Source organism: Lonchura striata, chromosome 36, assembly GCF_046129695.1.
Source record: "Lonchura striata isolate bLonStr1 chromosome 36, bLonStr1.mat, whole genome shotgun sequence".
Taxonomy (NCBI): Eukaryota; Metazoa; Chordata; class Aves; order Passeriformes; family Estrildidae; genus Lonchura; species Lonchura striata.
In genome coordinates, this window is record NC_134638.1 from 749,287 (window position 1) to 768,983 (window position 19,697).

Consider the following 19,697-nt stretch of genomic DNA (forward strand, 5'->3'; position numbering starts at 1 on the left):
ACCCCTCTAGGGGTTTGTTCCAGGTACCAAGACCCTCGCCAGGATCCTCCCCACATCCCAGGCCCCTTTCTAGGGGCTTGTTCCAGGTACCAAGACCCTCCCCAGGATCCTCCCCACATCCCAGGCCCTTTCTAGGAGCTTGTTCCAGGCACCAAGACCCTCCCCAGGATCCTCCCCACATCCCAGGCTCCACTCTAGGGGCTTGTTCCAGGCACCAAGACCCTCCCCAGGATCCTCCCCACATCCCAGGCCCTTTCTAGGAGCTTGTTCCAGGCACCAAGACCCTCCCCAGGATCCACCCCACATCCCAGGCTCCACTCTAGGGGCTTGTTCCAAGTACCAAGACCCTCCCCAGGATCCTCCCCACATCCCAGGCCCTTTCTAGGGGCTTGTTCCAGGCACCAAGACCCTCCCCAGGATCCTCCCCACATCCCAGGCTCCACTCTAGGGGCTTGTTCCAGGTACCAAGCCCCCCCCAGGACCCCCCGTGCCCCTCACCGGTGCCGGAGCCGCGCGGCGCGGGCAGGGCGATGCGGATGCAGCCCGTGGCCACCTCGGTGAAGACGTGGGGGCTGCGGCAGGCGGCAGGGCCCAGCACCCTCAGGATGTAATTCACCTCCCGCGAGCCCAGGCTGCCCGACACCACCCCCGAGGTGGTGCTGCCCGCCCCGCTCGTGGCCGCTGAGCGCACCACCTGGGCACGGGGACACGGCGGGGACACCGTGGGCACGGGGCCAGAGGGGCACCCCCGGGAGAGCTTCCCGAGGGAGCCCAGAGCCCCGGAGCTGCAGAGCCCGCGGCCCCGCTGGCCCCAGAGCGCCAACTCCCTGATGCCCCTGTGCCCACAACCCCAATTCCCTGATGCCCCTGTGCCCACAACCCCAATTCCCTGATGCCCCTGTGCCCACAACCCCCAATTCCCTGATGCCCCTGTGCCCACAACCCCCAATTCCCTGATGCCCTTGTACCCACAACCCCCAATTTCCTGTTCCCCTTGTCACCAGTGTCCCCTGGACCCCAATTCCCTGTTCCCCTTGTCCCCTGCAGCCCCAATTCCCTTCTCCCCTGTCCCCCAGCCCCTCAATCCCCTCTCCCCCAGCCCCCCAACCCCCAATCCCCTCTCCCCTAGGCCCCCAATCCCCTCTCCCTTTATCCCCTGTCCCCCAGCCCCCCAATCCCCTCTCCCCAGCCCCCCAATCCCCTCTCCCCAGCCCCCCAATCCCCTCTCCCCTCTCCCCAGCCCCCCAATCCCCTCTCCCCTCTCCCCCAGCCCCCCAATCCCCTCTCCCCAGCCCCCCAATCCCCTCTCCCTAGCCCCCCAATCCCCTCTCCCCTCTCCCCAGCCCCCCAATCCCCTCTCCTCTCTCCCCCAGCCCCCCAATCCCCTCTCCCCAGCCCCCCAATCCCCTCTCCCCTCTCCCCAGCCCCCCAATCCCCTCTCCCCTCTCCCCAATCCCCTCTCCCATCTCCCCAGCCCCCCATCCCCTCTCCCCAGCCCCCCAATCCCCTCTCCCCTCTCCCCAGCCCCTCAATCCCCTCTCCCCTCTCCCCAATCCCCTCTCCCCTCTCCCCAGCCCCCCAATCCCCTCTCCCCTCTCCCCCAGCCCCCCAATCCCCTCACCCCTCTCCCCAGCCCCCCAATCCCCTCTCCCCAGCCCCTCAATCCCCTCTCCCATCTCCCCAGCCCCCCAATCCCCTCTCCCCAGCCCCCCAATCCCCTCTCCCCAGCCCCTCAATCCCCTCTCCCATCTCCCCAGCCCCCCAATCCCCTCTCCCCTCTCCCCAATCCCCTCTCCCCTCTCCCCAATCCCCTCTCCCATCTCCCCAGCCCTCCAATCCCCTCTCCCCAGCCCCCCAATCCCCTCACCCCTCTCCCCAGCCCCCCAATCCCCTCTCCCCAGCCCCCCAATCCCCTCTCCCATCTCCCCAGCCCCCCAATCCCCTCTCCCCAGCCCCCCAATCCCCTCTCCCCTCTCCCCAATCCCCTCTCCCATCTCCCCAGCCCCCCAATCCCCTCTCCCCAGCCCCCCAATCCCCTCTCCCCTCTCCCCAATCCCCTCTCCCATCTCCCCAGCCCCCCAATCCCCTCAATCCCCTCTCCCCTCTCCCCAGCCCTCCAATCCCCTCTCCCCAGCCCCTCAATCCTCTCTCCCCTCTCCCCAGCCCCCCAATCCCCTCCCCCCCAGCCCCCCAGCCCCCTCTCCCCCTCACCTTCTCCATGGTGTGCCGCAGCGTGCAGGGGTCCTCGATGATGTGCCGGAAGAGCAGGGTGACGAGCGGCGTGAAGCCGGTGAAGCCGGAGCTCTGCGTCAGCGCCAGGATGGTGCGGGTGGAGCGCAGCTCGGCGAAGAGCAGCGCGTGCTTGTGCTGCCGCGTCAGGCGCAGGCACAGGCGCAGCGTGGCGTGCAGCGTGTCGGGGTCCACGGGTACCCCCAGCATGCTGACGCACGCCCGCAGCACGGCCGGCACCGCCTCCTCCGCCAGGCCCCGCACCGGAGCCTCGGCGTCCGCCTCCTCCCGCGGCTCCTCGGGGGTCGGCGTGGGGCACGGAGGGGATGGGCAGGGGGCGGCGGCGGTGCTGCTGGTGGTGGTGGTGGTGGTGGTGGTGGTGGTAGGGGTGGAGGGGGGGTCTTCCTCTGTAGAAGGGGGGTCTGGAGCTGTGGGGATGGGGAAAGGGGGGAGGAGGGTGGTTTTGGGGGGTGGCACTCACTTGTGGTCCCTGTGACCCCCCCCAATGACCATTCTGATCCCACCATGACCCCCTAATGGCCATTCTGACCCCCTAATGGCCATTCTGACCCCCAATGACCATTCTGACCCCCAGTGACCATTCTGACCCCCAGTGACCATTCTGATCCCACCATGACCATTCTGACCCCCAGTGACCATTCTGACCCCCAATGACCCCTGTGACCCCCCTCATGGCCATTCTGACCCCCAATGACCATTCTGACCCCCAGTGACCATTCTGATCCCCCCCATGACCCCCCCGTGGCCATTCTGATCCCACCATGACCATTCTGACCCCCAGTGACCATTCTGATCCCCCCATGACCCCTGTGACCCCCCTCATGGCCATTCTGACCCCACTGTGACCTCTGTGACCCCCCCCATAGCCTCCATGACCTGCCATGACCATTGTGACCCCTTCATGACCCCCCAAAACCCCTCAGACCCCTCCCATAACTCCTCAGACTCCCTGCAAAACTCCTCCAACCTGCCCATGACCCCTCAGACTCCCCCCATGACCCCTCAAGACCCCCCAAAACCCCTCAGCCCCCCCCCAGCCCCATACCGGGGGTCTCGTCCTTGCCCTTCCCCTCGGGGTCCTCGGTCCCCCCCTCGTCGCGGCCCTTCCCGGCCCGGGGGGGTCTCAGCAGCGTCAGCATCACCGGGCGCCGGTTCCCGGTCTCCTCGTTCACCTGGGGACACCGGAGGGGACAGGGGTGACACTGGGGCCCCTCCCCACGGGGTGACACCAGGGGTGTCCCTCTGCCATGGGGGGATTCCCCATCCCACGAGGTGACACCAGTGGGGTGTCCCCTGCAGTGGGTGACACTGGAGCTGTGTTCCCCTGTCCTGGATGGCCCCAGGGGACTGTCCCCTACCTTCAGGGCTGTGTCCCCATGCCCTGGGTGACCCTGGGCTGTGTCCCCAGGCCCTGGGTGACCCCAGGCCGTGCCCCCATGACCCCCAGCCCATGCCCTGCCCCTCACCTGCACCATGGTGGTGAACTGGATGACATAGTGCCATGTCCCCACGCCCCAGGGCTGTGTCCCCATGCCCCGGGGCCGTGTCCCCATGACCCTGGGCCGTGTCCCCATGGCCCTGGGCCATGTCCCCATACCCCAGGGCTGTGTCCCCACGCCCCCAGCCCCTCACCTGCACCATGGTGGTAAACTGAATGGCATAGTGCCATGTCCCCACACCCCAGGGCTGTGTCCCCATGCCCCGGGGCCGTGTCCCAATGCCCCTGGGCCGTGTCCCCATGACCCAGGGTTGTGTCCCCATGACCCAGGGCTGTGTCTCCAGGCCCCTGGGCCGTGTCCCCATGCCCCTGGGCCGTGTCCCCACGCCCCAGGGCCGTGTCCCCACGCCCAAGGACCGTGTCCCCATGCCCCAGGGCTGTGTCCCCACACCCCAGGGCTGTGTCCCCATGACCCAGGGTTGTGTCCCCATGACTTTGAGCCGTGTCCCCACGCCCCCCAGCCCGTGCCCAGCCCCTCACCTGCACCATGGTGGTGAACTGCACGGTGTAGCATCGTGTCCCCTGAGCCGTGTCCCCACACCCCAGGGCTGTGTCCCCATGCCCCGGGGCTGTGTCCCAATGCCCCTGGGCCGTGTCCCCACACCCCAGGGCCGTGTCCCCATGACCCAGGGCCGTGTCCCCACGCCCCAGGGCTGTGTCCCCACACCCCAGGGCTGTGTCCCCACGCCCCAGGGCTGTGTCCCCATGACTTTGAGCCGTGTCCCCACGCCCCCCAGCCCGTGCCCAGCCCCTCACCTGCACCATGGTGGTGAACTGCACGGTGTAGCGCCGCCGGCCAGCCGTGAAGCGCACGCTGGGCTCTCCGGCGCGCCACGCCGCGTCGATGGTGCTGTTGTTGCTGGCGCTGTAGCTGCACCAGCGGCCCGAGCGGTCGTCGAACCAGCGCCAGTTGTTCCCAGTGGCCTGCAGGTACTGGGGGGGCACGTGGGGAAAGGGGGTTCAGCAGCCTGGAGCTCCTCGTGTGCCCCCCAAACCCCGCTCGGGGTGGCACCGGGTGTGGTGGGGTGGTGAGGTCACCGTCCCCATCGCAGGGATGCTGTGTTCCCCAGGACCCCGTGTGTCACCCCAGACCCTGTGTGTCACCCCCTGTGTCCCCCAGGACCCTGTGTCACCCCTTGTGTCCCCCAGGACCTGTGTGTCCCCCCTGTGTCACCCCTTGTGTCCCCCAGGACCCTGTGCATCACCACCTGTGTCCCCCAGCACCCTGAGGACCCTCCCCAGGACCCTGTGTCACCCCCGTGTCCCCCAGGACCCTGTGTCACCCCTTGTGTCCCCCAGGACCCTGTGTGTCACCCCCTGTGTCCCCCAGGACCCTGTGTCACCCCTGTGTCACCCCTTGTGTCCCCCAGGACCCTGTGCGTCACCCCCGTGTCCCCCAGGACCCTGTGTCACCCCCGTGTCCCCCAGGACCCTGTGTGTCACCCCCGTGTCCCCCAAACCCTGCGTGTCACCCCCTGTGTCCCCCAGGACCCCGAGGCCCCACCCCAGCACCCTGTGTGTCACCCCTTTGTCACCCCCGGCTCTGTCTATCACCCCCTGTGTCACCTCCTGTGCCCCCCCAGTGTCACCCTGGCTGCTCCAACCCCACCCAGCCCCACTGTGTCCCCCCAGAAGCCCCCCCCATGTCCCATCCCAGCCCCCCCAAACCCCCCAGGACCCCCCAAATTTCCCCCAGCCCCCCACCTTGTTCATCTGCGCGCGGCGCTTGGAGGACACGGCCGTCTTCTCGTAGAAATCAATCAGCAGCAGCACAGGGGTGATCCACCTTTTTTTGGGGGGGCAAAAGAGCCGTGAGAGCATCCTGGGGGGAGTTTTGGGGTGGTTCTGGGGGGCTCTGCGAGGGGTCACTCCTTACTTGGGGGTCTGCACCTCCTTGTGCTCCTTGGCAGCCTGCAGGCAGGGCTGCACCACCTCCAGCAGCTTGATCAGCACGTCCAGCACGCAGCTGGACTCCACCACACGGGCACAGGGCAGCTTCAGCTCCTGGGGAGGGTCGGGGGCACCCCAAAAAACATCAGCACCCCGAAATATCCACCAAAACACCCCCAAAATCCTGAGAAAAATACCCAGAAACAGCCCCGAAATAGCCACAGAAACAGCCCCAAACCAGCACACGAGCTGGACCCCACCATGGGGTGTTTCAGATCCAAAAACATCAGCATCCCCCAAAAACATCCCAAACACTCCCAAAATACCCTCAAAACTCCCCAAAACCACCCCAAACCTCAGGATTTTTGGAAAAATGAGCCACCTCCAGAAAACAGACAGCATGTTTTGTGAGGCCCAGGGACCCTGGGATGCTCCCCACAATTTTTTGGGTGCCTCCCCAAGGTTTTGGGTTGCCCCTTCCAGGTTTTGGGGTTACTGCCCCAAGTTTTGGGGTTCTCACAGGTTTTTAGATCCCACCTAAAACTTTAGCTCATTCCCCCCCCACCCCCCACCCCATTTTTTGGGGTCACTCCCCAGGTTTTGGGTTATCCCCCTCAGGTTTTGGGGTCACTCCCCAGGTTTTGGGTTATCCCCCTCAGGTTTTGGGGTCACTCCCCAGGTTTTGGGTTACTCCCCCCTCAGGTTTTGGGGTCACTCCCAGGTTTTGGTGTCACTCCCCAGGTTTTGGGATCACTCCCCAGGTTTTGCATTACCCCTCTCAGGTTTTGGGGTCACTCCCCAGGTTTTGGGGTCACTCCCCAGGTTTTGCATTACCCCTCTCAGGTTTTGGGGTCACTCCCCAGGTTTTGGGGTCACTCCCCAGGTTTTGCATTACCCCTCTCAGGTTTTGGGGTCACTCCCCAGGTTTTGGGTTATCCCCCTCAGGTTTTGTGGTCACTCCCCAGGTTTTGGGTTATCCCCCTCAGGTTTTGGGGTCACTCCCCAGGTTTTGGGGTCACTCCCCATGTTTTGGGTTACCCCCCTCAGGTTTTGTGGTCACTCCCCAGGTTTTGGGGTACCTCGAAGAGCAGGGTGAGCAGCAGGATGCGCGTGGCCAGGTTGGAGGCCTGGGGCAGGGTGGCCATTTGGCTGATCCACTCCGACACCGTCTTGGTGTCGCTGGTGGTCAGCGGCACGGCCGCCTTGATCAGGACATCAGCCGCCTCCCACACCTGGGGGTCAGTGAGGGTCAGCGGGGTCAGGGGCTCAGTGGGATTTAGGGGGTCAGTGAGGGTCAGCGGGGTCAGGGGCCCAGTGGGATTTAGGGGGTCAGTGAGGGTCAGCGGGGCTCAGGGGTCACTGGGGCTCAGTGGGGTCAGTTGGTCAGTGGGATTTAGGGGGTCAGTAAGGGTCAGTGGGGCTCAGGGGTCACTGGGGCTCAGTGGGATTTAGGGGGTCAGTGGGATTTAGGGGGTCAGTGAGGGTCAGTGGGGCTCAGGGGTCACTGGGGCTCAGTGGGGTCAGTTGGTCAGTGGGATTTAGGGGGTCAGTGGGATTTAGGGGGTCAGTGAGGGTCAGGGTGGTCAGTAGGGTCAGAGTGGTCAGGGGTCAGTGGGGCACCTGGCACACCTGGGGGTTCAGGGGGGTCTCAGGGCTGGTTCAGGGTGGGTTTAGGGCACGTTTAGAGGTCTCAGGGTGGGTTTGGGGCAGGTTTAGGCTGAGTTTAGGCTGGGTTCAGGCTGAGTTTAGGCCGGGTTCAGGCCTCCATACCTGCTGCACCACCTGCTTGAGCACTAAGCCCTGGCAGGCCAGGCAGTCAGGGGTCTCAGGGCTGGTTTGGGGGTCTCAGGGTGGGTTTGGGACAGGTTTGGGGCAGGTTTAGGCTGAATTTAGGCCGGGTTCAGGCCTCCATACCTGCTGCACCCCATTTGAGCACTGAGCCCCAGCAGGCCAGGCAGTCAGGGGTCTCAGGGCTGGTTTGGGGGTCTCAGGGTGGGTTTGGGACAGGTTTGGGGCAGGTTTAGGCTGAATTTAGGCCGGGTTCAGGCCTCCATACCTGCTGCACCACCTGCTTGAGCACTAAGCCCTGGCAGACCAGGCAGTCAGGGGTCTCAGGGCTGGTTTGGGGGTCTCAGGGTGGGTTTGGGGCAGGTTTAGGCTGAGTTTAGGCTGGGTTTAGGCCGGGTTCAGGCCTCCATACCTGCTGCACCACCTGCTTGAGCACTAAGCCCTGGCAGGCCAGGCAGTCAGGGGTCTCAGGGCTGGTTTGGGGGTCTCAGGGTGGGTTTGGGACAGGTTTGGGGCAGGTTTAGGCTGAATTTAGGCCGGGTTCAGGCCTCCATACCTGCTGCACCCCATTTGAGCACTGAGCCCCAGCAGGCCAGGCAGTCAGGGGTCTCAGGGCTGGTTTGGGGGTCTCAGGGTGGGTTTGGGGCAGGTTTAGGCTGAGTTTAGGCTGGGTTTAGGCCGGGTTCAGGCCTCCATACCTGCTGCACCACCTGCTTGAGCACGCTGTCCCGGTAGGCCGGGCCGTTGCGGCGCACGGCCGTCATCAGCAGGTCGCAGACGCGGTACACGGTGTCCGGCAGCTCGTCCAGCAGCTGCGAGCAGCCGGGCAGCATCGAGTCCGTGAAGGCGCCGAGCTCGGCCGCCTCCAGCGGCTCGGCCCCCTCGAACTTCTCCAGGCACTTGGCCTCCTCCTCCTCCTGCCGCTCCCGCGCCCGCCGCTCCTCCTCCTCCTTGCGGCACGCGGCCTCCTGGGGGGGGAAATGGGGTGAGGAGGGGGATTTGGGGGAGAAATGGGGGAGAAATGGGGGAGAAATGGGGGTTTGGGGCAGGGAAATGGGGGAGAAATGGGGGTTTGGGGCAGGGAAATGGGGGAGAAATGGGGGAGAAATGGGGGTTTGGGGGGAGAAATGGGGGTTTGGGACAGGGAAATCAGGGAGAAATGGGGGTTTGGGGGGAGAAATGGGGGAGAAATGGGGGTTTAGGGCAGGGAAATGGGGGAGAAATTGGGGTTTGGGACAGGGAAATGAGGGAGAAATGGGGGTTTGGGGCGAGAAATGGGGGTTTGGGACAGGGAAATGGGGGACAAAAGGGGGTTTGGGGCAGGGAAATGGGGTTTGGGGCAGGGAAATGGGGGAGAAATTGGGGTTTGGGACAGGGAAATCAAACCCCTTTTTCTTTGGGGAAGAAAAGGGGGTTTGGGACAGGGAAATGGGGGAGAAAAGAGGGTTTGGGACAGGGAAATGGGGGTTTGGAGCAGGGAAATGGGAGAGAAATTGAGGTTTTGGGATAGGAAACAAGGATTTGGGATAGGAAATGGGGTTTTTGGGAGGTCCCACCTCGGGGGACTCGGCACGCTGCTCCATGGGGATGTCCTGGCCCAGGGACATGGCGATGGCTCTCATCATCTGATCCTCCTCCGACATGCTCAGGTCCTGGGGGGCAGCGTCAGGGGCTGCGGCGACCCCCAGAGCACCCCAAAATCCCCCCCAGAACACCCCAAAATCCACCAGAACCCCCAAAACCCCTGAAAACCTCTGAGAACCACCCCTCAAAAACACCCCAAAACCCTCCAGGAACCCTGCCACCGAAACATTCTGGACCCACAAAAACCCCCAACCACCCGAAATTCCCCAGAACCCACCCTGAACCACTCAGGACTTTCAGAATCACTCCAAAACCACCCCAAAACCTCTGAAATCCCCCCCATTTCCCCTTGCCCTGCTCCAGAACCCCCCAGCCCCACCACTGACCTGTGCGGAGCCCCCCCTAAACCTCTCCCTGTGCCCCCCAAACCCCTCCCTGTGCCCCCCAAACCCCTCCCTGTGCCCTCTCCCCACTGCAGAGCCCCCCCAAACCCCTCCCTGTGCCCCCCAAACCCCTCCCTGTGCCCCCCAAACCCCCCCATTTCCCCTTTCCCCACTGCAGAACCCCCCCAAACCCCTCCCTGTGCCCCCCAAACCCCTCCCTGTGCCCCTCAAACTCCCCCATTTCCCCTCTCCCCACTGCAGAGCCCCCCCAAACCCCTCCCTGTGCCCCCCAAACCCCTCCCTGTGCCCCCCAAACCCCTCCCTGTGCCCCCCCAACCCCTCCCTGTGCCCCCCAAACCCCCCCATTTCCCCTTTCCCCACTGCAGAGCCCCCCCAAACCCCTCCCTGTGCCCCCCAAACCCCTTCCTGTGCCCCCCAAACCCTTCCCTGTGCCCCCCAAACCCCTTCCTGTGCCCCCCAAACCCTTCCCTGTGCCCCCCAAACTCCCCCATTTCCCCTCTCCCCACTGCAGAGCCCCTCCAAACCCCTCCCTGTGCCCCCCAAACCCCTCCCTGTGCCCCCCAAACTCCCCCATTTCCCCTCTCCCCACTGCAGAACCCCCCCAAACCCCTCCCTGTGCCCCTCAAACTCCACCATTTCCCCTCTCCCCACTGCAGAACCCCCCCAAACCCCTCCCTGTGCCCCCCAAACCCCCCCATTTCCCCTCTCCCCACTGCAGAGCCCCCCCAAACCCCTCCCTGTGCCCCCCAAACCCCTCCCTGTGCCCCCCCAACCCCTCCCTGTGCCCCCCAAACCTCCCCATTTCCCCTCTCCCCACTGCAGAACCCCCCCAAACCCCTCCCTGTGCCCCCCAAACCCCCCATTTGCCCTTGCCCGCTGCTCCAGCCCCCCCAGCCCCACTGACCCGTGCTGAGCCCCCTATGAGCGGGGGCGGGTGGGTGAGCAGGTACTCCGTGGCCTGCTCCATGGTGTTGGTGTTGAGCAGAGCCTCCATGGCGTGCTCCCGCGAGAAACCCATGTCCATCAGCTGGGGGGGCACACCGAGGGGTTTGAGGGGATTTCGGGGGCACGAGGAGGATGGTAAGGTGGCACAAGGAGGGGTTGAGGGGGGGCTCAGAGTCAGGGACGGGTTTGCGGGACACGGGGAGGGATTTGGGGGCACAGAAAGGGGTTTGAAGATTTGGAGGGACCTCCCAACCCCTATTTTTGCCTCCCCCCTCATTTTTCCTTCCCAATCCCCCTGTTTTTGATCTCCCACCTGCATTTTTTTTGTCCCACCTCTCAGTTTTTGACCTCCCACCCCTCAGTTTTTGGCCTCCCACCCCCATTTTTTCATCCCACCTCTCAGTTTTTGATATCCCACCCCTCAGTTTTTGACCTCCAACCCCCGTATTTTCATCCCACCCAAGTTTTTGACCTCCCACTTTTTTTCCCTTCCACCCCCCAGTTTTTGACCTCCCACCCCCATATTTTCATCCCACCCCCCAGTTTTTGACCTCCCACCCCCATTTTCTTTGTCCCACCCCTCAGTTTTTGACCTCCCACCATTTTTTCCCTCCCACCCCCCAGTTTTTGACCTCCCACCCTCATTTTTTCATCCCACCTCTCAGTTTTTTCCCTCCCACCCCCATTTTTTCCCTCCCACCCCCCAGTTTTTGACCTCCCACCCCCATTTTCTTTGTCCCACCGCCCAGTTTTTGACCTCCCACCCCCATATTTTCATCCCACCCCCCAGTTTTTGACCTCCCACCCCCCAGTTTTTGACCTCCCACCCCCATATTTTCATCCCACCCAAGTTTTTGACCTCCCACCCCCATTTTTTCCCTCCCACCCCCCAGTTTTTGACCTCCCACCCCCATTTTCTTTGTCCCACCCCCCAGTTTTTTCCCTCCCACCCCCATTTCTTCACCCCACCCCTCATTTTTCGAGCTCCACGGCCACGTCCCGGCCCCGTACCTGCTGCAGCTGCTGCTGGTTGACGTGGGGCTCCCTGCGGGTCCCCCCCTCGTCGCCCCCGGGCTCGTCGGGCGCGGGCCCCTCTCGCTCGCGGCCCAGGCGCTCGCGCAGCAGCGGCTCGGCCCGCAGGATGTGGCACAGGATGGCCAGCATGGACTCGGCCATGCGGCCGCCGTACACCTTCAGCGGCCGCCGCTGCCACAGCTGCTTGATGCAGGCGAAGGCGGCCTGGGGACACGGCAGGGAGGTGGGGACACCATGGGGAGAGGGTGGGGACGTGAATTTTGGCGGGGGGGAAATGTGGTATCCCCCCCACCAAACCCAATTCCCTCCCACCAAATCCCATTCCCTTCCCCAAATCCCCTATCCCGCATCCCAAACACCATTTCCCCTCCCAAACCCCATTTTACCTCTCCCAAACCCCATTCCCCCCATCCCAAATCCCATTCCCCTCCCAAACCCCATTTTACCTCTCCCAGACCCCATTCCCCCCATCCCAAATCCCATTTCCCCCCAAAACCCTATTTTTCCTCACCCAAACCCCATTTTACCTCTCCCAGACCCCATTTTTCCTCCCCCAAACTCCATTCCCACATCCCAAACCCCATTCCCCTCCCAAACCCCATTTTACCTCTCCCAGACCCCATTCCCCCATCCCAAATCCCATTTCCCCCCAAAACCCTATTTTTCCTCACCCAAACCCCATTTTACCTCTCCCAGACCCCATTTTTCCTCCCCCAAACCCCATTCCCCCCATCCCAAATCCCATTTCCCCCCCAAACCCCATTTTTCCTCCCCCAAACCCCATTTTTCCTCCCCCAAACCCCATTTCCTCCCTCCTAAATCTCATTCCTCCCATCCCAAACCAAATTTTCCCCCACAACTCCACTTCCCCCATCCCAAACCCATTTCCCCCCCAAACCCCATTCCCCCCCAAAACCCCATTTTTCCCCCACCAAACCCCATTTTTTTCCCCCACCAAACCCCATTTTTTCCCCCCCCAAACCTCATTTCTCCCCCACCAAACCCCATTTTTCTCCCCCAAACCCCATTTTTTTCCCCCTCAAACCCCATTTTTCCCCCCCAAACCCCATTTTTCCCCCACCAAACCCCATTTTTTTCCCCCACCAAACCCCATTTTTTCCCCCCCCAAACCTCATTTCTCCCCCACCAAACCCCATTTTTCTCCCCCAAACCCCATTTTTCTCCCCCAAACCCCATTTTTTTCCCCCCTCAAACCCCATTTTTCCCCCCCAAACCCCATTTTTCCCCCCCCAAACCTCATTTCTCCCCCACCAAACCCCATTTTTCTCCCCCAAACCCCATTTTTTTCCCCCTCAAACCCTATTTTTCCCCCCCAAACCCCAATTTTCCCCCACCAAACCCCATTTTTTTCCCCCACCAAACCCCATTTTTTCCCCCCCCAAACCTCATTTCTCCCCCACCAAACCCCATTTTTCTCCCCCAAACCCCATTTTTTTCCCCCTCAAACCCCATTTTTCCCCCCCAAACCCCATTTTTCCCCCCCCAAACCTCATTTCTCCCCCACCAAACCCCATTTTTCTCCCCCAAACCCCATTTTTTTCCCCCTCAAACCCCATTTTTCCCCCCTGCCCACCTTCTGGGTGACCACGAGGAAGCGCAGGGCGCTGAAGGGGGGGTGTCCGTGTGGGGGGGCCTTGGCGGGCAGCGCGTGGGGGGACTCCAGCACCGTGCTGGGGTTCACCATCTTCTCCACCAGCATCAGCCACGCGTCCAGGAACTCGCCGGTGCCGTCCGGCAGGTCGGGGTGCTCCAGACCCTCCCCCACCGGCACCTTGCCCCCCATGGACAGCGCCCAGTTAAAGGTCCTGGGGGGAAAAAGGGATTTGGGGTGTTGGGAAGGACCCCGAGGTCATGGGAGGGACCAGTTAAAGGTCCTGGGGGTGTTGGGAGAGACCCTGAGGTCATGGGAGCATCCCCCCACCCACAGGAATGGAGTTGGAGGGGTCAGTGTCCAGGGGCAGGGGCAATGTCCAGGGGCAGTGTCCGTGTCCAGGGGCAGTGTCCGTGTCCAGGGGCAGTGTCCGTGTCCAGGGGCAGGGGCAATGTCCAGGGGCAGGGTCACTGTCCAGGGGCAGGGTCACTGTCCAGGGGCAGTGTCCGTGTCCAGGGGCAGGGTCACTGTCCAGGGGCAGTGTCCGTGTCCAGGGGCAGTGTCCATGTCCAGGGGCAGGGTCACTGTCCAGGGGCAGGGTCCGTGTCCAGGGGCAGGGTCACTGTCCAGGGGCAGTGTCCGTGTCCAGGGGCAGGGTCACTGTCCAGGGGCAGTGTCCGTGTCCAGGGGCAGGGTCACTGTCCAGGGGCAGGGTCCGTGTCCAGGGGCAGGGTCACTGTCCAGGGGCAGGGTCACTGTCCAGGGGCAGTGTCCATGTCCAGGGGCAGGGTCACTGTCCAGGGGCAGTGTCCGTGTCCAGGGGCAGTGTCCATGTCCAGGGGCAGTGTCCGTGTCCAGGGGCAGTGTCCGTGTCCAGGGGCAGTGTCCGTGTCCAGGGCCAGGGTCACTGACCAGGGCCAGGGTCACTGACCAGGGCCAGGGTCCGTGTCCCAGCATCAGTGTCCAGGGGCATTGGTCTGTGTCCATGGTCAGTATCCAGTGCCCAGTCAGTGTCCAGTCAGTGTCCAGGGTATGTGGTCAGTGTGTGGTGACTTTGGTCAGTGTGCAATGTCCAGGCAGTGTCCATGGTCAGTGTCCAGTCAGTGTCCGGGCTCAGTGTCCGGTCAGTGTCCGGGGTCAGTGTCTGTGGTCAGTGTCCATGGTCAGTGTCCAGGGTCAGTGTCCATGGTCAGTGTCCAGGGTCAGTGTCCAGGGTCAGTGTCCATGGTCAGTGTCCAGTCAGTGTCCGGGCTCAGTGTCCGGTCAGTGTCCATGGTCAGTGTCCAGTCAGTGTCCGGGCTCAGTGTCCGGTCAGTGTCCAGGGTCAGTGTCCGGGGTCAGTGTCCATGGTCAGTGTCCAGTCAGTGTCCAGTCAGTGTCCGGGCTCAGTGTCCAGTCAGTGTCCATGGTCAGTGTCCGGGGTCAGTGCCTGGTCAGTGTCCAGGGTCAGTGTCCTGGGTCAGTGTCCAGTCAGTGTCCGGGGTCAGTGTCCATGGTCAGTGTCCGGGGTCAGTGCCTGGTCAGTGTCCAGGCTCAGTGTCCATGGTCAGTGTCCATGGTCAGTGTCCGGGGTCAGTGCCTGGTCAGTGTCCAGGCTCAGTGTCCATGGTCAGTGTCCATGGTCAGTGTCCGGGGTCAGTGCCTGGTCAGTGTCCGGGGTCAGTGTCCAGGGTCAGTGTCCAGGGTCAGTGTCCAGGGTCAGTGTCCGGGGTCAGTGCCTGGTCAGTGTCCAGGGTCAGTGCCCAGTCAGTGCCCGGTCAGTGCCCAGGATCACTGCCCGGTCAGTGTCCGGGGTCAGTGTCCAGCTCACTCGAAGAGGGCGTTGTGGCCGCCGGAGCAGAGGAATTTCTGCAGCATGAGGTGATAGGGGAACTTGCGCTCGTCGAACAGCATGGGCGACGTGAACCCCACCGAGCAGATGAAGAACGTCAGCCTGGGGGCACGGGGTGGTCAGTGCTGGGCACGGCACCGGGCACTGCCCACGGGCACAGCACCGGGCACTGCCCACGGCCACTGACCACAGGCACTGCCCACGGGCACTGCCCAAGCTCCGGCCCCTGGAGGTGGCAGACCCGTCCCTGTCCCTGGTCTGTCCCTGTCACCCCAGCCCTGCCCCTCTCCCCAGCTCCCCCTTTTTTCCAAGCCCGCCCCATTCCCAACTTCACCCCTCTCCCGTACCCTGCCCCATTCCCATTCCCAGCCCCTCCTGTCCCAGCCTCACTCCTGCCCTATTCCCAGCCTTGCCTGTTCCCATCCCTGTTCCTATTTCCTCTCCCGTTTCCAATCCTGTTCCTATGCATGTCCCTATTCCCATTCCCATCCATGTTCCCATTCCCATTGCCTCTCTCTCCCTTATTCCCATCCCTGCTCCCATTCCCATTCCCTCTCTCTCCCCTATTCCCAATTCTGTTCCCATCCCCATCCCCATCCTCAGTCCCATCCCTGTTCCTATTTCCATTCCCATTTCCAATCATGCTCCCATTCCCATTCCTACGCACATCTCTATTCCCATTCCCATCCCTGTTCCCATTCCCTCTCCCTCCCCTGCTCCCAGTCCCGTTCCCATCCCCATCCCATCCCACCATTCCCATCCCCACTGTCCCGTGGGCACTGACCGGAAGCATGGCGTGGGGGTGTAGGGGGGCGGCTGCCAGCTCAGCCCCTTGGTCAGCGCTGAGGCCGTGCCCTTCCCCATCCCATCCCATCCCATCCCATCCCATCCCATCCCATCCTATCCCATCCCATCCCATCCCATCCCATCCCATCCCATCCCATCCCATTCCATCCCATCCCACCATTCCCATCCCATCATTCCCACCATTCCCATCCCGTCATTCCCACCGTTCCCATCCCATCATTCCCACCGTTCCCATCCCCTGTCCATGGTCACTGACCGGAAGCGCGGCGTGGGGGTGTAGGGGGGCGGCTGCCAGCTCAGCCCCTTGGTCAGTGCTGAGGCCGTGCCCTTCCCCATCCCATCCCACCATTCCCATCCCATCATTCCCACCATTCCCATCCCATCATTCCCACCATTCCCATCCCCTGTCCATGGTCACTGACCGGAAGCGTGGCGTGGGAGTGTAGGGGGGCGGCTGCCAGCTCAGCCCCTTGGTCAGCAGGCGGGTCAGCGCCGAGGCCGTGGCGCGGGCGGCCGCGGTGGGCGCGGGGGCGGCGGCGGCCGCGTGGTGGCTGCGGCGCTGCCGCACCGGGGAGCCCACGCACAGCTTGACCAGCAGCCCGAAGAGCTCGGCCAGCGCCCGGCCCAGCCGCGACGAGGCTGCGGGGACAGGGGGACAGTGAGAGCCCGGGCGGGGACAGAGGGACACGGGGAACGTGGGGTGAGACCCGCGAGGGGACAGGGGAGAGCTCAGGGGTGAGACCCTCAAGGGGACAGGGAGAGCTCAGGGGTGAGACCCCCGAGGGGACACAGGGGACAGAGGGACATGGGGAACATGGGGTGAGACCCTCGGGGGGACACAGGGGGGACACAGGAGAACTCAGGAGTGAGACCCTCAGGGGGACACTGGGGAGCTCAGGGGTGAGACCCCCGAGGGGACACGGGAGAGCTCAGGGGTGAGACCCTCAAGGGGACACGGGAGAGCTCAGGGGTGAGACCCTCGAGGGGACACGGGAGAGCTCAGGGGTGAGACCCTCAGGGGGACACAGGAGACAGAAGGACATGGGGAACATGGGGTGAGACCCGCGAGGGGACACAGGAGACAGGGGGACATGGGGTGAGACCCTCAGGGGGGACAGGGAACACGGGAGAGCTCAGGGGTGAGACCCTCAAGGGGGACACAAGAGAGCTCAGGGGTGAGACCCCCGAGGGGACACAGGGGTGAGACCCGGGGGAGGACACAGGTGAGACCCCCACAGATCCCCTGAGCTGTTTTAGAGACCCCTCTAACACAGTTTTAGGGTCTCCCGGGCTATTCCTGGAGCCCCCTGACCCATTCCTAGAGCCCACGACCCATTCCTGGAGCCCCCCCACCCCAGTTTTGAGCCCCCCACCCCATTTTCGGGCCCCCCTCACCGGAGAGCAGGGGTTTGATCTGTTTGATGCGGGCGGCCATGGCTGGGGTGATCTTGGCCTTGGCTTTGGGGTCGCTGGCGCTCGGCTCGTCCGTCTCCATGGGGGCCAGGGGCTCCCCCTCCAGCCCCATCCCCTCCAGCAGCCCCTGGGCTGGGGGGGGGTCACTGCCCACGCCCCCCGTGGGGCCCGGGCCCTCCACCTCGCCCTCTGTGGGGGACAGACATGAGAGATCCACAGAGACCCCCAAAAGTCACCTTTCCTACAGAGACCCCCCCCAAAACTGACCTGCCCCATAGAGACCCCTCCAAAACTGACCTGCCCCACAGAGACCCCTCCCAAAACTGACCTGCCTGCCCCACAGAGACCCCCCCCAAAATCTTTCCAAGACTCCCCCAAATCCAGCCAGCCCCAGAGACCCTCCCCAATCCCCCCCAAACTCCCATTAATCGCCCAAAATCCACGTAAAGCTCCTCCAACCCCCAATGAAGCCTCCCAAAACCCCCAAAAATCCCCCCAAACCCCCCATAAATCCCCCCAAACCCTCCCCAAACCGCCCAAAATCCCCATCAAATCCCCATAAATACCCCCAAAATCCACATAAAGCCCCCCGAACCCCCATAAATCCCCCCCAAAACACGCCCCCCAGCCCCACCTGCCCTGCGGCCGCCCTGAGGGGGGCTGGGGGCCATTTTCTCCTCCTTGGGCACGAGTTTCTGCATGTCAGCCTGGCCAAACTCACAGCCTGGGGGGAGGCTGGGGGGGTACGGGGGGGTCACAGGGCTGGGGGCACCTCCTGGGCACCGCAGAGCCCCCCCAGTGCCCCCCAGTTCTCCCCAGTAACCTGTTAGGGGGGTACAGGCACAGGAAGCAGCACAGCTGGCTCAGCCTGGTGTCCCCCCCAAACCCTCATCAGTGCCCTCCCAGTGCCTCCCAAACCGTCACCAGTCCCTCCCAGTGCCCTCCCAGTGCCCCCTAAACCCTCACCAGTGCCCTCCCAGTGCCCCCAGTGCCTCCCAAACCCTCACCAGTGCCCTCCCAGTGCCTCCAGTGCCCTCCCAGTGCCCCCTAAACCCTCATCAGTGCCCTCCCAGTACCCCCAGTGCCCTCCCAGTGCCTCCAGTGCCCTCCCAGTGCCTCCCAAAGCGTCACCAGTCCCTCCCAGTGTCCCCAGTACCTGTTGGGGGTGCAGAGGGACAGCAGCACGGTGCTCTCCCACACCAGGGAGCAGTAGAGCTGGCTCAGCTTGCCCAGCACGCTCAGCCCCAGCTGGGACCCCCACTGGTTCACCGAGATGGCCCTGATCTCGCTCTGGGGGGGACAGCAGGACCCCCCAAAACCCCCTGAGACCCAAAAACCTTCCCAAACCCCTTTCAAAACCCCCCAAACCCCACTCAAACCCCCCAAACCCCATTCAACCCTCCCAAACCCCATTCAACCCCCCCCAAATCCCATTCAACCCCCCCAAACCCCATTCAACCCTCCCAAACCCCTTCCAAACCACACTCAAACCCCCCAAACATCATTCAACCCCCCCCGAAACCCCTCAAACCTCCCCAAACCCCACTCAACCCCCCCAAACCCGACTCAAACCTCCCCAAACCTGACTCAAACCCCCCCAAACCCAACTCAAACCTCCCCAAACCCCACTCAACCCCCCCCAAACCCCACTCAAACCCCCCCAAAACCCCACTCAACTCCCCCCTAAACCCCACTCAAACCCCCCCAAACCCCACTCAACCCCCCCAAACCCGACTCAAACCCCACTCAACCCCCCCCAAACCCCCTCTCCCGTTACCTGTCCCACCCTGCAGGTGTGCACGAACATCATGATGAAGGCGTGGGCGGCGGTCAGCGCATGCAGCAGGGGGGTGGCCTGGGCCGAGAGCGTGGCGTCGGGCACGGCCCCGGCCCCGGCCAGCTCCCGCAGCAGCACCGAGCCCCCCGGGGCCTCGATGGGCCGGTGCAGCGGCTCCAGCGCCGACAGCACGGCCTCCAGCTGCACCAGCCCCTCCTGCAGCACCTTGGGCTCGTGGGAGAGAGTCTGGGGGGACAGACAGGGGACATCGGGGTCACTGTGGGTGTCACCGAACCCTCCTGAGGGTCAGTGAACCCTCCTGGAGCACCTTGGGCTCGTGGGAGAGTCTGGGGGGACAGAGAGGGGACATCGGGGTCACTGTGGGTGTCACTGAACCCTCCTGAGGGTCAGTGAACCCTCCTGGAGCACCTTGGGCTCGTGGGAGAGACTCTAGGGGACAGAGAGGGGGATATCAGGGTCACTGAACTCTCATGGGGGTCACTGAACCCTCCTGAGGGTCACTGAACTCTCCTGGAGCACCCTGGGCTCATGGGAGAGAATCTGGGGGGACAGAGAGGGGACATCGGGGTCACTATGGGTGTCACTGAACCTTCCTGGAGCACCTTGGGCTCGTGGGAGAGTCTGGGGGGACAGAGAGGGGACATAGGGGTCACTGTGGGCACTGAACCCTCCTGAGGGTCAGTGAGCCCTCCTGGAGCACCTTGGGCTCGTGGGAGAGACTCTAGGGGACAGAGAGGGGACATCAGGGTCACTGAACTCTCATGGGGGTCACTGAACCCTCCTGAGGGTCACTGAACCCTCCTGGAGCACCCTGGCCTCGTGGGAGAGAATCTGGGGGGACA

At 63.5% G+C, this 19,697-nt stretch overlaps 1 protein-coding gene across 1 annotated transcript in view; it reads right to left on the bottom strand.

The window, feature by feature from the left end:
- Positions 1 to 19,697, bottom strand: part of HUWE1 (HECT, UBA and WWE domain containing E3 ubiquitin protein ligase 1) — a 77,732-nt gene that overhangs the window by 43,825 nt on the left and 14,210 nt on the right. The window contains exons 26-43 of the mRNA XM_077789640.1: positions 18,835 to 19,080; positions 18,214 to 18,347; positions 17,692 to 17,792; positions 17,040 to 17,246; positions 16,067 to 16,283; positions 14,817 to 14,939; positions 12,989 to 13,220; positions 11,371 to 11,598; positions 10,319 to 10,441; positions 8,983 to 9,078; positions 8,125 to 8,394; positions 6,718 to 6,870; positions 5,625 to 5,752; positions 5,453 to 5,534; positions 4,505 to 4,681; positions 3,296 to 3,422; positions 2,212 to 2,657; positions 499 to 694 (exon numbers count right to left, since the gene is read on the bottom strand). Coding sequence (XP_077645766.1) covers positions 499 to 694; positions 2,212 to 2,657; positions 3,296 to 3,422; positions 4,505 to 4,681; positions 5,453 to 5,534; positions 5,625 to 5,752; positions 6,718 to 6,870; positions 8,125 to 8,394; positions 8,983 to 9,078; positions 10,319 to 10,441; positions 11,371 to 11,598; positions 12,989 to 13,220; positions 14,817 to 14,939; positions 16,067 to 16,283; positions 17,040 to 17,246; positions 17,692 to 17,792; positions 18,214 to 18,347; positions 18,835 to 19,080 — 3,286 coding nt within the window. The remainder of the gene's footprint in view (positions 1 to 498; positions 695 to 2,211; positions 2,658 to 3,295; positions 3,423 to 4,504; positions 4,682 to 5,452; positions 5,535 to 5,624; positions 5,753 to 6,717; positions 6,871 to 8,124; positions 8,395 to 8,982; positions 9,079 to 10,318; positions 10,442 to 11,370; positions 11,599 to 12,988; positions 13,221 to 14,816; positions 14,940 to 16,066; positions 16,284 to 17,039; positions 17,247 to 17,691; positions 17,793 to 18,213; positions 18,348 to 18,834; positions 19,081 to 19,697) is intronic.